At 45.1% G+C, this 20,504-nt stretch overlaps 1 protein-coding gene across 3 annotated transcripts; it reads left to right on the forward strand.

The window, feature by feature from the left end:
* Positions 1–434: 434 nt before the first annotated feature.
* Positions 435–17,173, forward strand: LRRC32 (leucine rich repeat containing 32). 3 transcript variants are annotated; one of them, XM_076328480.1, is made up of 4 exons: positions 5,145–5,439; positions 7,484–7,521; positions 8,719–8,809; positions 13,452–17,173. In XM_076328480.1, the coding sequence occupies exons 3-4, from the start codon at positions 8,723–8,725 to the stop codon at positions 15,390–15,392; spliced, it is 2,028 nt and encodes a 675-aa protein (XP_076184595.1). In that variant the 5' UTR covers positions 5,145–5,439; positions 7,484–7,521; positions 8,719–8,722; the 3' UTR covers positions 15,393–17,173. The 3 variants fall into 3 exon arrangements, with proteins under 3 accessions (XP_076184594.1, XP_076184595.1, XP_076184593.1); XM_076328479.1 differs by lacking the exons at positions 5,145–5,439; positions 7,484–7,521 and adding an exon at positions 435–619; XM_076328478.1 differs by lacking the exon at positions 7,484–7,521.
* Positions 17,174–20,504: the final 3,331 nt, after the last annotated feature.

Raw genomic sequence — 20,504 nt, forward strand, 5'->3', positions numbered from 1 at the left:
CTGCATGGACTTGGAGGCTAGGGTTTGCAGCCAGCTCAGGTCCCTGTGATTTACCCCAGCCCCAGCGAGCGCTGCCCCCGAGAACCTGCAGGTCCATGTGGCTGAAAGCACAAGCTCACATCTGTGGGACAGGCACGGCGAACTTCAGAGACAAGCACGTGTCCCCGAAGCCTGTGGAGGGGATTTTTTGTGGTATTCACAGACTGTTTCATGTGTCAATACGAGAGGAGCGTAATTACCAGCTGAGAAACTGCAGGAAATAAGCCAAGGTTGAATGAACGAAATGGAAAATAAAGAGAAGCGCAGAGGACACACACATTTTAAAACTATTACGGAGGTATGTATTCACGTGCTCATGGGAGCCTGGGAATATATAAGAGCTCATGACTGCGAAGGAATGAATTCAAGGACCAGTCTATGGGGAGTATTTTTTTTCCCTGTGACTTCAAACTTCTCTCGGAGCTCGCAGAGTTTTAGTCAGCTGGCATGCAACAGAGGTACGACTTCCCCAAGGAAACTCTTCCTCGGCTTTCGCTGGAAAGGCTGCTGGGAGAGTCCGGGAGGCAGAAGGCTGCAAGCAGAGGCGAAACCTCCTCCTCCTCCTCCAGCCACAGAGCAGGTACGTGGAGACGCGTGCGAAACCGGGAGCCTGCTGGAAAGTTGAGCTTTTGACTGCGGGAGGGACGGGGGCTCTGGTGACTTAGAGCCGCAGCCTTTAAAAATAAAACAGATGAGGAAGGTACTGTACAAATAAAATATACTGCGTTTATGAACAGGCTGAGGAACTGACTAAACACGCTGTGTAGATGGCTCTATCCCCACAGCTGTATATTTAATCCATCAGGGACTTGCACTGCAGCGAGTTAGATCCTTTATGTTAAGGAGGCACCGGTTAGTTTATAACAATACAGTTGCATATGCCTGCTTTGTTATTATTCTCCGTGTTTACAGCCATGGAAGATGGGGAGACGGGTTTTTTTTCTTTCTTCCCAGGACTTTAGTCTATTTATGGTGTTACTGCATTATAGCGCTCTGAACCAGGAGTGCTGCAGAGATCAGCATTGTGCGCCGATGAAATGCTGCTCGCCCAGCTCTCCGACACCGAATCCTAATATAGCCTTGGGCAAATCACACAGTCCCCGGGTAAAACGGGCAAAATGCTGTTTAGCTCGTCTGCCCTTCTTACTATCAGCACTGTCATTGAACTCTCCCTGTTGGAGGACGAGGCGTGAGATGGCAGGGTTATTTTCCTACTCTTAAGATCCTGACAGCTTGAATGTCACCTTGGGTGAACAATGACTTACTGACGGTGTTTTGCTGCATCTGGACTGTTATGACGAGGAATTAATGTACAGACAATATTTGGAAACAGTAAAGTTTTAGAAAATCCTGGTTTATATAAAAGTCACACATAATTTTCTAAAGCCAAACCCTGTTGTATTTTTGATAAAAGTACAAACATGTTTCCCTTAAATAGAAGCCAAAGTTTGGTTTTCCACAACAGTGGAAATTTGGTTTTTTCCTAAGATGTAATAATTTCAACTTTAAAATCATCTTATTTTTCTAAAATGCTGAAATCCTTTGGTTTTCAGTAACAAAAACTCACAAGCAGTCATCTCTTTCTAAAGCAGATGGTTACAGCTTAGTGACTGTATCAGTGCTTGGCCTTTTACTAATACAATGATGGATGGATGCAAGGCGGGGTATCGGTATCATGCAAGTCAAATCTATCAGAAATCATTTTCCTCTCTTCATTTTATGAATTGAGTACACCTTTTCTCGAACACTGACTCAACCATCCGTAAAAGAGTAATTGCTGAATTAAAACCCGATTTCTCTCTTTCTTTGCTGCACTTACATTAAAGCTGATTAGAAAAGGTTCTGGTTTCTTTCCTGAATTTGAGTTTCTCCAGGAATTTTGTTCTCCAGGGACAGTATTTCATGTTCAAATAGTTTAATCTTCAAATGCCAGTTTATATCAGTTTTTGTTGATGGAAGTGTTTTCATTTTCCCATCTGCTGCTGGCCCTTCACCCAGCCCCTCTCTCACAAAGTCTCCAGGCTGTTTCATTCAATTCTCATTCGTGTTCATTTTCTCTCCTGGAGAAAGGAGTAGAAAGAAAAGGTGAATAACGTAGGGGAACTGGCTAAACCCTGTACGTCCCATTAATTAGAAAGGTTAATTTTTGGCGGGGAAGTGCTGTTGGCTGCACACCTGTCCTGGTTTCGGATAGAGGTGCGTGGGGAAAGAGGACAGAGAGAGGGAGAAGGAAGGAAGGCAGCAGCTTCAAAAGACAGGAGAAAAGCCACGTTGGGATTACAGGAGATGTAGGAGTCCCTGTTTTGATGTGTGGACTTGACACCAGAGATGCAGGAGGCTGCATCTGCCCATGAGAGACCAAGCACAGTGCAGATGGCATGAGCAAACCAAACCAGGAGAAGCAGCTCCTGGAGATGTTGTAGGGTCTCAGGAGCTGGAGCTGTGCCTCCTTCTCAAAGGCTGTGGCTGAGGATGGCATGGGCTATTTATTTTTTTAATAGGGTTAATATTAATGTTGTCTCCGGCTCCCTGGTGGGATGAATCACCAGGGAGCTATTCCAGTCGAAAGGGAGCAAAACTTGTCCCACTCCTGCCCTTGCAGTTCAGACCCACTTTCTAAGGCGGGAGCTTGTTTTGTTTACTTCTCTGGAGAGTTTGATTCATGCGGCTCAACACAGGACTCAACCCAAAAGCAGTGCCTTAGAAAGCAGCAGCATTATGGATGGACAGACTCCAAAAGGTCTGGAGGTTCAAGACACATAATCATCAAGACATGTTCTTGTTTATCTGAAACCCTTGGGAACCTGCACCAGATTACAGACTGGCTCGTGAGAGCCGGCGGCTGGGATTTGCTTTTCCTTCTTGCCCTGGGCCATGCTGGGAAGGGGCTTTGGAGGAGAGGAGAGGTCTGACGAGGTGCCCACCAGCCCTAATCCCCACGCCACCCCCAGCTTTGTGTGACGTGGGGTGAAATCCAGCTGATGTCGGCAGAAACTGAGCAGGCAGTGACTGCTGAGGAGACCACAGGAAAATCAGGAAGGGCCTGATTTCACAGAGCCACAGGTGCAAACCCTTTGGCATCAGTGGGACGGGACAGCCCTTGCTATTTTCTGCAGGCGGGCAAAAGAGCTTAATTCTCCAGTTTGCCCGATGGAGATGACCCAATCCGTCCGATGGAGGCGACCCTTGCTCTGCAGACGTGGCTACCAAGCAGACACCATGCTAATATTTCAACACCACTTTGAGGTGTAAACTGCTGGGTAGCCCAAAGCATGAAAATTTTAAAAACGGGCCGTCAGCCAAACGCGTAAGGGTCTTTGAAACTATTTGCTGTCGGATACCCTTTAGGAAAGGGGAAAGATGGTAAGGACACCGCTGATCTTTCCCAGCGCGGTTGGTGTGCCTCTAAGGCTGTGGTTTTAATGAAGCAAAGTCTTGAGCAGCAGAATCAGTGCATGCCCTTCCCTCCTGCTTTGGCATTTGTTTCTGTCCGGGCTCTTCTTCACAGTTCAGCTGGCACAGCTGCTTGGCCACTCGGTAAAACAGCTTGAGGAACAAAGCTGGCTTTTTAAAAAGCACCACCAACAAAAACCCTGCTATTTTTACCCCTGCAAATCCAAACTTCCCAAAGTGCTCTGAACATCCAGGTGTAGGAAAATGTGAAGCTGCAGTCACCCAGGGCACCCGCTACTCTTCATTACGGGCATGATATTTGTATTCCATCTCCAAATCAAATCAAAATATACTATTAAAAAAAAAAAAAGGATTTTTCTTTTCTTGAAGAACTCCTATATTTGAGGTTTTCCTTGCGAAAGTGTCTGTGCGTTGCAAGTGCTATTGCGTGCTGCTGACGAGGGGAACTTGAACCCAGAGCATCCAAAAGGCATTTCAACTTCTGGACACCACAGCAGTCCCCAGCTTCAGGAAGAGTTTCCTGCTTACCCCAAGGGGATTGCAGATGGAGGGCTTGACTTTAGGGAGCATGCCAAAGGGATCAAGTGAAAAACAGCGCTGCAGCCAGCTCCAGCCAAGGGAAGCTCAAGACACTACGTGCTTGGGGGAAGGTGATCAAAACCAGTCTGTTGAGAGCCCAGTCAAGGGCAACCTCTCCAGGGTTGTGATAATCTCGCTGGCAGACTGTTCTCATGAGAGCTAAACCTGTATTTTTCTATCCATGGCACCTAATCATGCCCTCTCCTGCCCGCACGCATACTGCCACCTCTTCACAGCATTTATGCCTCTCATTTCAGGGTGCATTGCAAAGCACACGAGATGGTAAGAGCCCAGCTCTTTGGCATATTATTTCAACCATGAGAAAAGTGCATTGCAACAGTTCAGGCTTGTGAGGTTGGGAGACAGCAACGGGAAAATCTATGTAAAAGCGGGTTTTCCAGAAGCAGGTCTTAATTAGCAAAACGAAGTGAGGAAACCAGCAATTAGACAGCTGCTCCAGCCCTAGAGGGCAGCACAAAATAATAAATAAAAAGCTGAACTCGCAGGCAATCTGAAATAATCTTCTGCATGACAAAAGCACCCCTTTTGCAATGGGAATTTTTCCTAGCAGGTCCGGTAGATTCAGCACTATGTACTCGCTGCCAAAAATTCAGCAGCTCATCCGGATGTTCGGACCCCTCTGCCTTTATCAAGGTCCCTAATTCCTGCCTCGTGCCACGAAAACCCTTGAAGTCAGGTGCGTTGTAGCTGACAGCAGACCCCAGTCCTGCCAGCAGACTGCTGTCACACTCTGATCATTGGGACCACTGCAAAGAGAAAGGGTTATGTCTTCCAGGACAGGTTTCCAGATTCTGGGCTTTTTATATTTATCAGCCGTGAATTTGAAACCTTTAATCTTCAAGCGCTGTTTTCCTAACGATGCAGAGAGTGATTTAGGTGCAGGGGTAGGAGGCTGCAACCCTCCAGGAATGTAACTCGCGGACACAAAACCCTAAAGTAAACACGCCGCCTTGCACCACACATGCAGCTAAACAATAAGTCACTTATTCCCCTGAGCAAACCCGTGGCCCGATCCTGACAGTTTCTCTGGCAAAAATCCTCCTTGTTTCTCAACGCCTGCCCCGAGCAAGGGCTTCAGGATGTCGCACAGTAGCTGACTCTGTCCGGAGCGCAGTGGTGGCTAGGACCCAGCAAGAGCCCGGAGAGGAGTCCGGAGGAAGACAAGCAGCATAATTTAAAGCAGACACTGTCCCAAATAAGGTTATTTCCCTGAAAATGCCTTCGTTATGAAGTTACGAGTGAGCCTCTTGGCGTCCCGAATGGGTGAACGTGAAGCTGAAGAACAAGTTCATCGGTACCAGGACTGAGCTGGTTTTGAAGAGCTGGATATGCTTTTTAAAGACATGATAAGCCGTGTTTGGGGATCCAAGAAGCCCTTGAAACAAGGTAAATGTGGAATATTCACTCTTTTTAACCCTGAAGGCTCTAACACGGCAGCAAAGAGTCTTGTGTGTAAAAAGATCAGACCCTGGGGAGTTTGGTTTGTGTTTTGTGTATTCTCTTGTATTTAACCTCTCTTTGGCACGGAACGTCTCTGTTAATTGTCTAAGCAGTAACAAAAATTACCTTTGGAGGAAATTTGGAAGGTGCTGCTGTTGTTAGCTACAAGCAACATCTATGAAGTGGTTTCAGGGTTAATAATGTAATAGAGATGGAGTCAAATATTGTTCTGGAGTGGGAACTGGGGTTAAACCCTGGTTCTTCAATGGTTTCAAACGTGTCTTGGGGCAAATCACTGCTCTTCTCTGCCTTTGCCCTCCCATCTGTTAAGTGCACATGCTGATGTGGTTTGGGTACCATGCTTTTTCTAGATGCTAAATTATTTGCCCCACTTAATAAGATTCCTTGGAGGTGTTACTCCCTGAAATCACCTATATTTTTCACCTGTGGATGGGGCTGGGTAATTTTGAAGTACCCTGATGGAAAGCTGTGACACTGAACGCCGTTCAGAGCTCAATCCTGCTCTGAGGCATGCTGGGATTTTTATCACAGCTGCCAGTGGGCGCAAACTGGCAATGAGCACGAAGCTGCTTCAACTCGGGGAAAGCCTCAGAGCACTAAAAAAGCTCCTTTAGGTTGAGTTGCTGCTGCTGCTGCTCCCGGACTGTTTTTGTAAGCTGTGGTTAGAGACATCAGTGCCAGTGCCAGTGCCTGCGGGCACTGTGAGCCCTGAGTTCCATGCTGGGAGAGGGCGGTGGGCATCTGAGACCTGCCCAGAGGGCAGAGAGGAGGGGGACACAGTGCTGTGTCACGTTAGGTGGGCCTAAAGGTTGTCCAGAGAAAAGCTAGGCAGAGAAAAGTTCTTCAGCTGAACTGAGCATCAGCTTGGGAAGGGAATCTCCATGAGCAAGGAGGTTGTGCTGTACCATGAGGAGTGGTTTACCCTCCTCTGGACCAAATCCATGTGGTCTCATATTGGAAGAGACCGCCATGTCCTAGTGTTTCAGGGTGTGACAGCCACCTTAGAAACACTCTGAGGGACAGCATCCTTGCTTACTACAGACCTGTCTTACACAGCAAGCCATTCAATCAGGCTTTTGTGTTCAAATACATCAATTTCCCAGTTGCTTTATAAACTTAAAATTTAGGAAGCTTCAAAGCATGTTAAGACCCCGGGTTGTGTCAGGTTTAGCATTCAAGAAGCAAAGGGACCATTTTTTGAACTGGCAGTGTGACAAGAGAAGACATGGCAGAGCATACGGGACGCACGCTGTCCATCAGGGTGGTGCCCTGTTGTGGGTAATACCCGTGGAGATTTCATCAGCTTAATTCACTGGATTTAAACAGAAACAATTTCCATTTGAGGGCTCTGAGTAAAGCCTTGTAATCATCGGTATGTTTGTCTTTTCTCTCAGTTCCAGGAAACTAATACCCAAATGATAAAACTCACTTTCTCCTCCTCAGAGGAGGCACCCACTCCTCTAAGCCTGAAGAATGAGGAACAGAGGGGGTATGACAGAGGCATTATAGGTGGTGGTATCAGCAATTCTTCCTTCCATAGGGTGATTTCAGTGCATTTTGCAAACAACAATTAAAAGGGTCGAGAACATCCTTGGTCTTGTTTTAGAGGGGGGAAACAGACTTCTGATCCTGCTGCTGAGCCCCAAAGACAAACTCCAAGCTCTTTCACCTTGGGGTCCCAGATCATCATCCATCACTAGTTGTTTCCCTGAACAGGAAGGAATGTGCAATCTGAAAATAGAGTAGCTGTGGTCTAAGCCTCCCCAGTTTCTCTCTTTCTAGTACACAACTCTCTTCTCTGGTTGGGAAGCGGAGGGATGGGCAGGTTCCCATAGTGAACCTGTTGGCATTGCTGTTCAGCAATTGGTGTTGCTGCGCGGAAGCGTGGCCATCGGCTGCATCCCTCAAACAGTGACTAAGCGGAGGGATCTCCACCAGCTGGGAATGATCCCATCTCTTTTGTTTCCAGCCTCCTGATGCTCTGTGGGTGGAAGCTGCTGAGTAACGGTACGTTGATGCCGGTTTTTGGCGGCACATGTGCATGGGATTGGCACGCGTCTGGAGCTTGCCAGACGCAGGCTTGCTCCTGGAAAGACTTAAGAGCAGTGTTAGCTAAGCACTGCTGCATGGCTTCCAGTTGGGAGCTGGCGTGTGTCTCACCAGCTCTGGATGCAGGCAGGACCAGCTCAGATCTGCCTGCAAGAAGCCATACAAATACAGACAGATTCGGCATGTTTTCAACAGAGGCTGTCATAAAGAAGTGATATCTGGAGCTCACATCAGTGGTGACCACAGCCAGAGACCTCATCAGTGTCCACCTAGAAAGAAGCTGTTTGAAGGACGAATGCTTTTCCTTGGCTTCGTTTGCATTTTTCTCCCATTGCCCAGTGACAGGCCTCCCATTGTTGTTTGCTCCTTTTGCAGTTATTTCTATGCTTTTTTCTGGAGTGCTTTCCAAACCGTTAAACTCTGATGAATCCTTCATTTCACACAAATCCATTCCATTTTATATCTGTCTCTTTATAAGGCATCTGCTTTCAAATGTATTTAAAAGCCTGCCCATACCTGGGATGTATAAAATGGAAAACTAACATTCGGACAAAAAGTTCTCAGTCCATTCTTTAAGCTGTTTATATTAACTCAACAAATCTGGATGAATGTGTAAAAGCTCTTTGACACTCTGGGATGAGAGGAGCGGAAAATGTTGTGGATGGAAATGGAAACTCTTCCCAGTGCTTGTTGCTTCTGAGTGGCACCCGTTCGCTTTGCTCAGGACTTGGGACCCCAAAACTCCAGCCCAGTTGAAAGTACCTGAGCTGCCTTTATGGGAAGAGTGAAGGTAACTCGGTCTTCAGTGGTTGTCTGTCTCCATGATGCCAGACACACTGCCCAGCCTGAGCATCTGGACTTCATTGGGTGGCCTGGGTATCGTCTAGGTAGCAGCTGAAATCACACTGGGGCAATCCCATGAGATGCCTTAGACCTTCCTTTCAAGTCCTCGTGTAAATCTCTCTTTTTCCCACTAGGCTCAAAGCGATGCAAAGGTACATAGGTAGGTCGTAAGTGAGGTAGGCTCAGAGATGGGTTAATTTATTGCACTGCATGTGTATTTCTCCATGTTAGATGATGAGCTGGTGCCAGCTTTCGCATGCATTGACCACTGTGTCACATTTGAAATCTAACCATAGCTACTTTTACCTGCAGAACCATGAAACTGTACGTCATCTTCTTCCTGGCAGTGGTGAACAGAGGGACCTCTAACTATCAGCCCACAGAGGGGATGCCCTGTGAAATGGTAAGGCTGTCTCCCTACTCAGGCCCCTTGAGATCCTGGATGATGTTGGCAGCCCCTTGTTACAGGCACTGCACAAATAGCTATGGTCTCTGAGAAGGGAAACCCCCCCCAGGACCAGGCTCTCCGCGATGGCAGAGGTGGGCTTTGCTATGTTGACGGATGCTCAGCAGGCTGTTCTCAGGCTATGTCCTTGTTGTAGTGACAGCACAGAACAGGGGGGGAAAAAAGAAGGGTCATTATCTCTTTTTTTTTCTAAGGGGGAACTGGTTAAAAGAAATTCGACCTGATTTCCCCAAGACTGTACAGGGGTTCTGTGACTGAGAGTGAAAGAACTTAGACCTAAAATCGACTCCTTTATATCAGGCCTGAGTTCTTTGTGTTTTAAATAAAGCATCTTCTGTGAAATACATCTATACCAGCCCTTTTGTAATAACAGGGAGACTGATCTCCTCTGCCCGGACACAGCATTGCTGCCAGGGGAGTTGTACTTGAGGAGGTAAAAGAAGTGACAAAGCCTCTCGCTCCAGTACAAAATTTTCTCCTTGAATGTTTGCAAGCACCTGGTACAATATTATAAATGTTATTCATAGCTGAACTTGCTCCCTTCCCTATCCAAGTGCTTCTGACTGTAACAGGCCACTTAAAAATACTTATCTTTTTTTTTTTTTTTTTTTTGAACATTGAAGCTGTTCAGCACAAATCCTCAAGAATTTCCAAAATAGGGAAAAAAGTAATTTGCTAGCTGTACGCATCTCCCTTATGGGACTCATTCCATTCCTGCCCACCCTGCCGTATTGCTGCACTTCCTGAATTCCAGAGAAATTAAGACCTAATATATATAAAAAGATCTTGGGAAGGTGACTGGGTAGCTCAATTCATTGGCTGGAGAGGGAAGACTGATGAAGTCTTGGGTCCCATGTATCACGTGAAGGCTGGGCGAGACACCCAACAATCCAAGCAGATTCGCCCCGTCCCATTTCTTGACGGGTCACAGGTCAGGCTGATTGCTGAGAAGTAAACTCACGCTTGTTTCCACCACTCCACTGTAAACTGCTTTCATCAAGCCAGCAACCCAATGAGGCTGGGATAAATTCAGCCCCGACAGAAAACACGCTGCAGTCTGGGGCTGGGATGCTCATCTGGTATAAATTAACAGCTCAGCATCGCTCGTGTCGATGGAGCTTTGCTCGTCTTCCTTCGCTGGGCGTTTGGTTCAATGGAAGGAGGAGGGTGTAAATCCAAACACATTTCCACGCAGCTTGAAGAAAGAGGGAGCTACTGGATCAGCTGATGGGTCCACTGGGAGTCCCGCTTGCTTCACATGATGATTTTCCATCACAGCCTCGCTGTTTTACACGTTACTCTCCCTGTGGCGGCACCTTTAGAATAGCAAAGGCTCAGAAATGGAAACTTTCATCCCAGATCTCGTGGAAGAGGCATGAGTCAGAAACCTGTGCCCCTCTCTGACTCACCACTGGTGCTCCTGTCGTTGAACCAAAGCCTTGTAGAAGAGGTTTTAGGAAGTAAGCAGTCCCTACGAGACCCCTGAGATGGGAGTGAGCTGCACTGATTATACAAGTTACTGCACATCTGCCCGTTTGCGAGACAACAAGGTATGGCTTAAATGTCAGGAGGTTCTTCCTAACTCATATTGCCATGCAAGGAGAGGGGCTTCCACTAGTTCATGTTTTACCTCCCAAAGAAAGACGTTTCTGCTAATTCATGTTAACTGGGAAGGGAGGAGCTTCCAAACAATTCATAGAAGGGAAGGGGTTTTAGCAAATTATACATTACCTTGCAGCGAGGTCATGCAAGAACACACGCATAACCGGTTATCATAGGTCAGCTGATATGTGGTACCTGGGCAAATTGCTAAGATTTGGTGGTGTAGCTGAGCCTCCACCTGGGCAGCTCTTCTAGAGAATAGGCACGGACACTGTGCAAGCACAAGTCAGCACCAAGTGGCTCCAGCCACCAATCCTTTGGTTCAAATGCTCATGAGCTGACACAGGACAACACGAGTGGAGGCTTGGATCCAGCTACTTTGTTTGTAGGGCTCTTACTAAGGTGGGTGACAACTTCCACCCGGTGCCGAGCAGTGAAGAACTGGCGTCAGAATCCAAACGATGCTCACCTTTTGAGCTGTCGGTTCATTTTTTCACCAGCACCTGGGTGGAACCAGACACTGAAGAGACCAAGTGCTCCCCACCCTGCAGTATTTCTTGCCAATGGACTTCAAACAAACCGGTGGCAGCACTGGCAGAGATGATAAAGTCAGAACATGAGACCAGCAAAAACCTCTTTTCCAGCCTCAGGCTGTCAACCCATTGGGCTACAGGGTGGGAGGAAGGGAGATACACACAAAACAGATGCTGTTTGCTCTGTCCCACTGAGACGTGCTTCATCTTTTCTTCCTAGTGCTGATGAGAACGAAATTCATGCAGTTTGAGCCTCAGGGGAGAAAAGATGGTGCAGAACAGACTAGATAAGAAATTCAGGGAAGATCTAAATAGTCAGTGAAAAGGAATGAAAGTTTAAAAAAAAAAATGGGAGGGGAAACGTTATAGGAACAAATGGCACACGGTGGGAGGTATAGATTTTATCAGTCCCTTTTATCACTGGGAGGGTTCAGTGGATACAGATTAAAGGCCTAATCCTGCAAGATATGTGGTGAACTGGGACTGACCTCTCCCCCATCGACTTCAGTGAAAACCAGCCGGCTGGCATCGAGGGGAGCTGGATCAGGACTTTGTTAAGTGCTGGGTGCCCAGAGGGAGTGGAGGGTGCTCAACACTTGCTGAGAACTGGCTCAAAGTGTGGGAAGAAACCTGGCATCTGCCTTAGACTGCAAAGGGGCTGCTGCTTTTTCACTCTGGTTTTTTGTATCCTTCTGGCTTCTCCCCTCTTCCACAAACCAAGCAAGAAGAGAGTTCCTGCTCTGCTATTTGGGCCTCGGAGCTAAGCCCAACTCTGTGCACATTTTAGCTCAAAATGAGCAATTCTACAGTGGCTTTGCAGGAAAGAAATAATGTCAGGGAGAAGCCAGAAAATTCCCTTCTCTTTTTTTCTAATTTGTTTAGCTGGGGGAGATTTGAGTGAGTTGGAGGGAAAAAAGGAAGGGGTTCAGGTTTTAATAGGCCATTTACTTGGGATCTTTGGGAAAGTTGTATCATGGGAAGGACTGTGGAGCAGCTTGTGTATATCTAGAGTTTGGATGAGCGCTTACACTTCTCTGGCACATTTTTGTGCGGTCTCCAAAACTCACATGATGCAAAAGAGATTCACAAAACGCTGACTATTGCCCCACTTCTCCTAAACAGACCTGCCACTTCATTCACCTAAAACTTCACATGGAACAGATGGTTTTTAATATTTTTTACTTTTAATGTTTCTTTAATGTCTGAAAAGCTTTGCGTCATGGAATCTGGATTCTGCTTCTCCACAGAAGTTAAGATTCAACAGATTTTTTTTCTTTCTTTTCTTTCTGATCTTTTCACAAACAGTACATGACCCAGTCACCCAAATACATTCATAACAAGAGTTTTCCTCCAGTAAATTAAATGCCGCCTAAGCCTTTCGCATTCCACTTCCTCCCGCTGCTGTATGTTCTCCTTAGTAACAAAATACAGCTTGACATTTATGTAAGGATGATCGCGTTCATGTTTCCAATGTTCCTTATGAACACACACTCCAAATTTTGCTCTGGACACAGATTCAGTCCTAGCTGCAATTAAACAGACATGCATCTAGAAGATGAATTTGACTTTGACGCTTGGGTTTTTTCTCTACCCTGTTGCTGAGAATTGGACTGAAAAGGCATGACCCTGACTGCACATCACAGCTTTTTTCCTCTCAAAGCTGGCTTTACGTAATTTGTCTTTTCCATGTTGTATCAGGGCTGTCTTGTGGGGGTGGTTTCATAAAGCGTGCTCCCCATGCAAGAAGGGAACTGTTGCCTTACGAAAAGGATAGACACGGATGGTAAAAGCAGGAAGAGTTTGGAGATTTGCATCAGAAATGTTTCAGTTGTTGAATAACCCATTTGGTAAAAGATGCATTGCTTAACTAAGCCATGGCTAAAAGAAGACATAATCAAATATCTGAGGGTGTGACTAAGAAGGAGAGAGATGGTTTTTGTGCTATAGGATCCTTATACGTTTCTCCACCTCCTTGCTGTGGGACCTATGCTGCCAACAGGGTGAAGCTCTTCTAAGTACTACTTACTATTGCAAGTAGAGCTTGCAAAATCTAATACAATGATGAAGCTGAAAAACACATCAGAACAAAAGTGAGGAAACGGTGCTTGATTGCAATGGAAAGAGGGCAAAACTCCTTCACTTGGGACTATTAAAATGAGCCCGCAAGAAAGGTACAAAAAGGAAAACATTTAGTAGGTATCACATGCAGATAAAACTCTCTACTCTTGTAACTCAGAAATTTCTTTAAAATGAAATGAGTGTTGTTAGCTGCAAAGAAGTGTTAGGATTGTTGTTCTTGCTGTCTGAATGCTCAGAGAAAGCGGTGTGATCAGTGTTTCAGAAGAAGGATCTGCCTGGATGCTGAATGTTATTTTCTTTATATTTCATGCAAAGATGTTTTTCATTTGTCATGTGACAACCCCTTTTCTCTCTTTTTCTGGCAGGCAAACTCTCAGGCATTTTGCCACAACAAAGACCTCCACCAAATCCCTCGTGAGCTCCATCCGAATGTAAACAAAATAGATCTGTCTGAAAATCTGATTCAAAGCATCCCTGAAATGCCGTTATCATTTTACACTTCCCTCCAGTGCTTGGATTTAAGCTCTAACCAGATAAGCTTCATCACGCCTGGAGTCTTTGCACACATGACGAGTTTGCTGGAAATAAATTTAGCCAACAATCACTTATATGAGTTCGCTCAGAATGGGACAGAGGGGATTGGACTTTTACCCAAGGTGGAAATACTGGACTTGTCCCACAACAGTCTGTACAATGGGATGGCTGAGTACTTCATCAAACAAGCTCCAGCACTGCGGTATCTTTCCTTGGCAGACAACAGTATTATAATGATATCACACAAGATGTTTCAGGGATCTCCCAATCTTGTGGAGATAGATCTTCAGAGTAATATCATCATGGAAATAGAAGAAGGCGCTTTTGAGACTCTAGTGAACCTTTCCAAACTCAATCTCTCCATGAATTCAATTACTTGCATCTCTGATTTCAACCTCAGGCAGCTGGAGATACTTGACCTTAGCAGGAATAGCATTGAGACCTTCCACACCACAAAGTCAGATGATGAATATAGCTTAAGATGTTTGGATCTGAGTGAAAACAAACTGCTCCACTTCCCAGTCTTCCCCCAGGTAAATAAGCTGGTAACTCTGAATTTATCAAAGAACTTAATCCAGCTCACTGCTGAATCCCCTCATAATAAAATGGACTATATGGAAACCGAATGGCTAGATGCTTCTTTTCATCTTCTTGATCAGAAGCAAAGTAGAAACAAAAGTTCTCTTTATTTATCCCAGCTTGTATATTTAGACTTAAGTTATAATGAAGTCAAATCCATTCCGGATGAGTTCTTTGAATCAATGTTGACCCTTCACACCCTTAATCTCAGTAAAAACTGTCTTCAGGCATTTGCAGTAACTTATGACAGTGCATTGATCTCCCTAACTGTCCTCGACTTGAGCTACAATGCTTTGCAGAACCTTCTCCTAGATGCTGGCACGTTGTCAAATTTGAAGGAGCTCTATATTCAAAACAACCACCTTCAGACCCTGCAATTTGATATCTTCTCAAGTCTTCCTACACTCAGACTGCTTAATCTACAGAGCAATAACATCAGCCTTTGCAGCATGTACTCAGGATTAGCTAAGCAAAGACTGGCTGGAGAGGAAAGCGGCTGCGTATCATTTGTTGATTCTCCTACTCTTCAGTACTTGTACCTTGCCGACAACATGCTGAACATCCTACCGGCGTACACTTTCTACAAGACTTCTCTGATTGTCTTGGATCTCTCCATGAACGCCGGACTGAAAATAGAAGTTAAAGCATTATCAGGACTGGAAAAATCTCTGGAATATTTGTATTTACATGGCAATAGCCTGATAGATTTAAATATTGACTTGCCTTGTTTTAGTCACCTTAAACATTTAAACCTCTCTGAAAATCAGCTGAACTGGCTGCCTAAGTGGGGTAGTGACTCTCCACTGGAAGTTCTGGACCTGCGGAACAATAGGTTTAGTACATTACAGAACAGCAATATTTTAGCATTAGAAAATTCCCTTAAAAACTTGTATCTCACTGGGAACCCACTCAACTGCTGTGGAAACATCTGGCTCTCATCAATGATCCAGAACCAAAATGTCCAGATCCCTAACGTGGAGCACTTAACGTGCCAGTACACTCAGAACTTTGGGTACCAGGAAGAAATGCACATCGGGAACATTAGACCAGAAGACTGTGAAAAAGAGGATCTAAAGAAAATCAACTTCCTTATTATATTAACATTTGTGTTGGTTTTATCCGTGATCATCATTGGCGTGGGTTCATTTTTTTGCTTCCGCAGGCAAAACTTTAGCCATCAGTTTAAAGCATAGGAACACAAAATGCCTTGAAAACTGAAGAAATCAGGTGCTACACTGCCGGTGTGTAGAAATGAAGGGTAAAATTCTCATCTTTGATTTTTAACTGTGGATTTTAAGACAGTTTCAAAGGGCCCCTGAACTGCACCACTATAGTGCTCTGGGTTGCAGGGACTGGAAGGAGAATTTGCCGTGTTTTGCACTCGTTTCATTCACAAGCAGATCTGCTTAAAAAGTTTATACAGTGTAAAGCCCTGCGGTTGTTTTGAGGGATGTGTAATTTAAACCAGACCAAAAGAAAAAGCCCTCTGAGGTCTTGAGACTTTTCACTAAGCTCAGAGATACTTTGTGATGTCACTTTCACAGAAAGACTTTTTGCAGATTGAGCATTGTAACTGAATCACCTTTTTATGACAGTCATTGATGACATCATCTGAGTCGGAAAGACCTTCTCAAAGTTATGTGCCTCCATGAGATATTTTGCTTTGAGCTATGAGCTTTGCTTTTTCCTAACTGGTTAGAAATAACAGCTCCTAACCCTTCTTAAGCTTAAATCATACAAGCCAACGCCAGGGCGGGCCAATAAACAATCTTTCAGCCCTTGAAGTTGGTTGCAAATCTCCCATGAGTTCCAAAACAATGAGAATTTAGCTAAAAAAGGAAATCACAGCTCATGTCTGTTGTGCTCATGGCTGCCATTTAGAAAATCCACAGCTATCCATGGGAGCCAAAGACCTCGGTGGTAGGAGCCTCTTTGGATACCTCTTTCCTTGCAGTATGTTGCTCCAGCCACTGGAGCAAGGCACGAGAGGTGGATGAGGTTAATTAGTCTTGGCACTTAATACCCACGAGGGACGTAAGAGAAGCCTCAGGTGTGAAACAACTGCACTATATGTTACCCAGATCTGCTCAGAAGGTCAGAGGTCCACAGTTCAACTCAAAGAGGAGAAATCTGCCCCTCGCGTGCAATACATATTTAACTGGGTTTAATGTGAAGAGATTCATCTCTGGGGTGAACGCTTTTTAAAAGAAAAATCTTGGAGAATGAATTTCAACCAGCTACCATTGGACTGAAATGTTTATCTTTCTAAGGAAAACTGTTGGGAACTCACTGCATACAGTTGCATTTCAATGCAAAAAAATGTCTATTTTTAAAGGTCACGGGAGGTTAGACAGCAAAAAGGTGTTTTAAAGATACCAGTATGAAACAATACACGGAGAACCTAGTCCTGGGCTGTTGTTCGGATCAGAGGTCCACTGTCTCTCCCTAGAAAGAGATTATGGTCTAGAGGACCGGCTGCAAGAAAAGTTATGTAGATCCTCATTCTGTGATGGGTTTAACGTGACCAACCTGTTGCGTTGCTAAAAGCTGACACTGACATGTTATGCCCCGTACTCTGACAGCAGATTCACCCTTTTGAAGTGAAAAGAAGCTCACCAACAGTGGGAGTCTGACCTACTAACGGGGTTCAACGGCTTCAAAAGGAGCTATATCAGGTTTCCTGTTAATGCCAGGAACTGTACATTAAGGCACATAAGAGAAATAGAAGTCAAACCAAAACCTGTCCAGGTAAATAACTCAGAGTCAAATTGCTGCTCCATTTCTGTTTCTTCCAGCTAGTGAATGTCAAAAATAACACACTACAAAAAGGTGTACAATTCTATTTTTAAAGCAGTTATGTAAGAAACTGGCTGGTAGTTTTCATTGTGAAATTTTGTACAATAAAAACACCTTTGAATTTTGTAAAACGCACAGGGTTGTGAATATATTAAAGCACCAACTTGGAATGCTCCACAGATAAAAAGCTATGTCTTCCTATTTTTCTATGGTGTTCAGACTCCACCTTAGACCTTTACCTTCTGGTCCTGAAGCAGGGACAGCTGCTCCATATCTTAGAGTACAACCAATGGAGAACAAGGAGCTCTACTGAAGATGTAGGTAAGAATTTGCACAAACCGTCAGCAGCAATAGGGCCTGATCTAACATCTACGAAAGTCAATGCTACCCATTGGCTCAAGCTCTTATTCTTGTAGGAGAAAGTTTGCACAAGCAGCAAACCCAGGGATTAGTTGGAAGCCCGATGCTGAAGTCGGTGAGCTTTTCCTTTGGTGTGAAAGCAAGCTGAGCTGTGCGCCCAGACGTGGGCTAATTTATCCATACACTGAGTTCATGCCTTTTGTGTCAAGCACGGCAAGACCATACCTCCTTCTAAAAGCCAGTATTAGCTTGGCTGCCATGACTGGAATTAGTTAATAATCTGATGACAGAGCCAAACCCATTTAATTAACGGTTTTAACACTGCTTTTGTTTGGCTCTACTAAAAGGAAGTGCTTGTTATTACTAAACATCTGGGACTAATTAGACTTCCATTGACTTCCCTGGGAGCAGAAACAGCTTTCTCGAGGAATAAGCCTCAGGAGTAAAGTGCAGCATGGCTCATTTGAATTTCTCTGTTAGCAACATAAGCAACCGAGAAGTGACATGAGCCCACCCCGGCCAATTCTGTTATTCTGGATGGGATGAGGAGCGTGAGGGAAAGAAAATATTAATAAAAGAGCAAAGAGAGGGCAAACAGGGAGCTCCAAAAATGGGAGCTCTCTGTGATATTATTCCTCAAAATAGGGGTACACAGATGGCAGCCCCAGTTCTTGCCTCCCCTGTCTGCTTCTGTGCCTGCAAGAAGCCCAAACACCAAAGTACCTGATCCTGCATCAAACGTAGCCATTACTCACACATTACACATCTTTCTGCCAGTTAGCTCCATTGTCCTAATAGGTTGGCACGATACGGGCTGTTTTGACTGTGATTTTGCAACCAAAATTTACACCCTCATTCACTGCTTTTTCATAAAGTCCTTGCAACAGCCTCTGTTAGTGCAAAGAGAGCTCCTGCTGCTTATCCAAGGAATATCCTTCTGGGATTCTGGGATACGTAGTAGACCATGTGGGTGTTATGCAGCCAATGCAAACTTTTTTTTTTTTAAATTGGTGCATGCAACAAGTGGCTCCCTCTCTGCTGATGTTTGCATGGGGCAGGACAATAGATCGCCTTCAAATATTTCCTACCACAGTTTGCTGTGGTTTGTTCCCAAAAACAATCCTCTGCAGTAGGGTCAGGTAGATATAAGTACTGGAAGCAACTAGAAACGCTCCCAGAGAGAGTCCCTAAAAGTTCAGCAAGTCATGACTCATGTTGGTCATCCACGGAAAGCCATCTCAGTTTCCAGAGGTGTTGGCTTTTCCTGCGAAGCCAAGACAAAACAATACCCTAGCAGAGTACCAGAGGCTCTGGTGACAGACCTCCCTGCAGGGACCCTGCTCAGCCCTGAACTAGCCATGGTGGATTAGTATCAAACCCAGTAAGTACCTTCTGATATTTCGGGAGCCCAGAGCATTTGCTTTCCTGTTCCTATCTATTCCCCATGCCATTCAGTACCCTCTTACTTGTCTGGGAAGAAACAAACCAAAACCACAACCTGAATCCCCTGTATCTCCACATGAGAGTAAAACATGTCTTTACCTTGCATGGCAAAGTATCCTCTGGCCATATCTATTATTTTCCATAAACAATTGCCTATTCTGTTTGTGCACACATGTGCAAAGGCACAGACACACACAGGCTGGTGTAAGAAATACATCACTTCAGGATTAGCTTTGTTTAACCTAAATTAGAACAGCCTGTACTAAATGATCTATAATAACAACCAGCCTGCGGTGCTGGTGCCTGTGGATTCCTATTTCATGCCTGTCCGCGTGAAGCAATTTGATCAAGATTTTTCAAAAGCTTATTTCAGATGCCTAAATCTGCAGCCTGCATCTCGCCAATCCTGAAACAGGTCTAATTTTCCAGAAAACTGGATCCAACTCCTCTCAAAACTAAGGCTCTGTAGTATGTCTTATACAAGCCCCAGCAAAACCTGAGATTGTCCAGCTGTATATATAATTCTTTCACTTACTGCTTTCTAATGATAGTTGCCTGCTCTGTCAGAGCTGTGTTGAGAATCTGAAGAGCTGAAATACAGCAAAGCTACCCACCAACACCTCTTCTGCCCTGTACTCTGCTCTCAGAAGGACCAAGTTAAATATCTCCTCATTCACCTGTTGCTGTGGTTTAATTTGAGTGAAAAAGGGAAATTATCCATAAGGAAAGGACAAAAATTAAGTCTAGGGTCTGCAGCTTTCTGACAATGATGCAGCTATCCAGCCAGAGCAGATTTTGGTCTCATGGGTTATGGATTGGTGAGGATCCAAATATATTTTTGCCAAGAAACAAGAGGAAAGGGGGATGAGAGGGGTTGAGAGCCATCAGAGAGCTCAGGGTGAGCGATGGGAAAAGGAGAAAACAAAGCGTTGGTGTAATTCCCTCCAAGCAGTGGAGAGCTGAAAATACTCCAGCGGAGCAGGCAGTAATAGGTATCTACCCACCTCTCCCCAACCCAAGAGGTTAGAGGAGATCCGTGAAGCTTCAGCCCACCTCTTGTAGTGGGAAAGTGAGAAGAGGGCCTAGGAGACAGATAACAGAGGAGGAGAAATGAGGGACGGTAGAAGAAGTGAAAGATGGAAGGGAAATGGAGTAGAGAAGAGGGTTTTAGTACAATTCAGCTCTTCATGATGGGTAACCAAGAAGTGTAACTGGAAACTGAAGAGCATCCAAAAGAGAGGCGTGGGAAAAGCTTTGCAAAGAGGCATTCAGAGCTGAGCTGTGCGGAGCAGGGGGAGACACAGATACCTTGGCTAGGCAACACGCTAGCTGTCTGCAAATGTGATGCATGTGAACAGAGGAGGACATCAGCTCACGAGGGGTGACAAACAGAAGTATATAGTAACCAGGGAAACAGGGTGAAACCAAAACGGGAGGGAAGAGACACTGAATAAGCACAGAAGAACTTTCCGAGGAGGGCCCGTCGGGCTGTGCAACATTCTTTCGCAAGCAAAGACATTTGGAGGCTGATGCAACATGATACTAAACAAAATTTTGGCAAATATAAGGGAACAGTCCTGCAACACTGGGAGAGTCACTTTTCTCCCAAGCTATTGATCATGGCTGTTCTGTCGCGTTGCAGAGCCAAGTTAGTTCCACAGATTTCCTCCTCCTGTCCATTTCTAACAGTCATTGCATCAAAGACA

The sequence above is a fragment of the Aptenodytes patagonicus genome, chromosome 1 (assembly GCF_965638725.1).
Source record: "Aptenodytes patagonicus chromosome 1, bAptPat1.pri.cur, whole genome shotgun sequence".
NCBI classification, from domain to species: domain Eukaryota; kingdom Metazoa; phylum Chordata; class Aves; order Sphenisciformes; family Spheniscidae; genus Aptenodytes; species Aptenodytes patagonicus.

Bases quoted from the DNA above. Each gene is read 5' to 3' on its own strand.
- LRRC32 (XM_076328479.1), top strand. From the start codon at position 8,723: ATGAAACTGTACGTCATCTTCTTCCTGGCAGTGGTGAACAGAGGGACC. The intron at 8,810-13,451 runs GTAAGGCTGTCT...TTTTTCTGGCAG, and splicing joins AGGGGATGCCCTGTGAAATG to GCAAACTCTCAGGCATTTTG.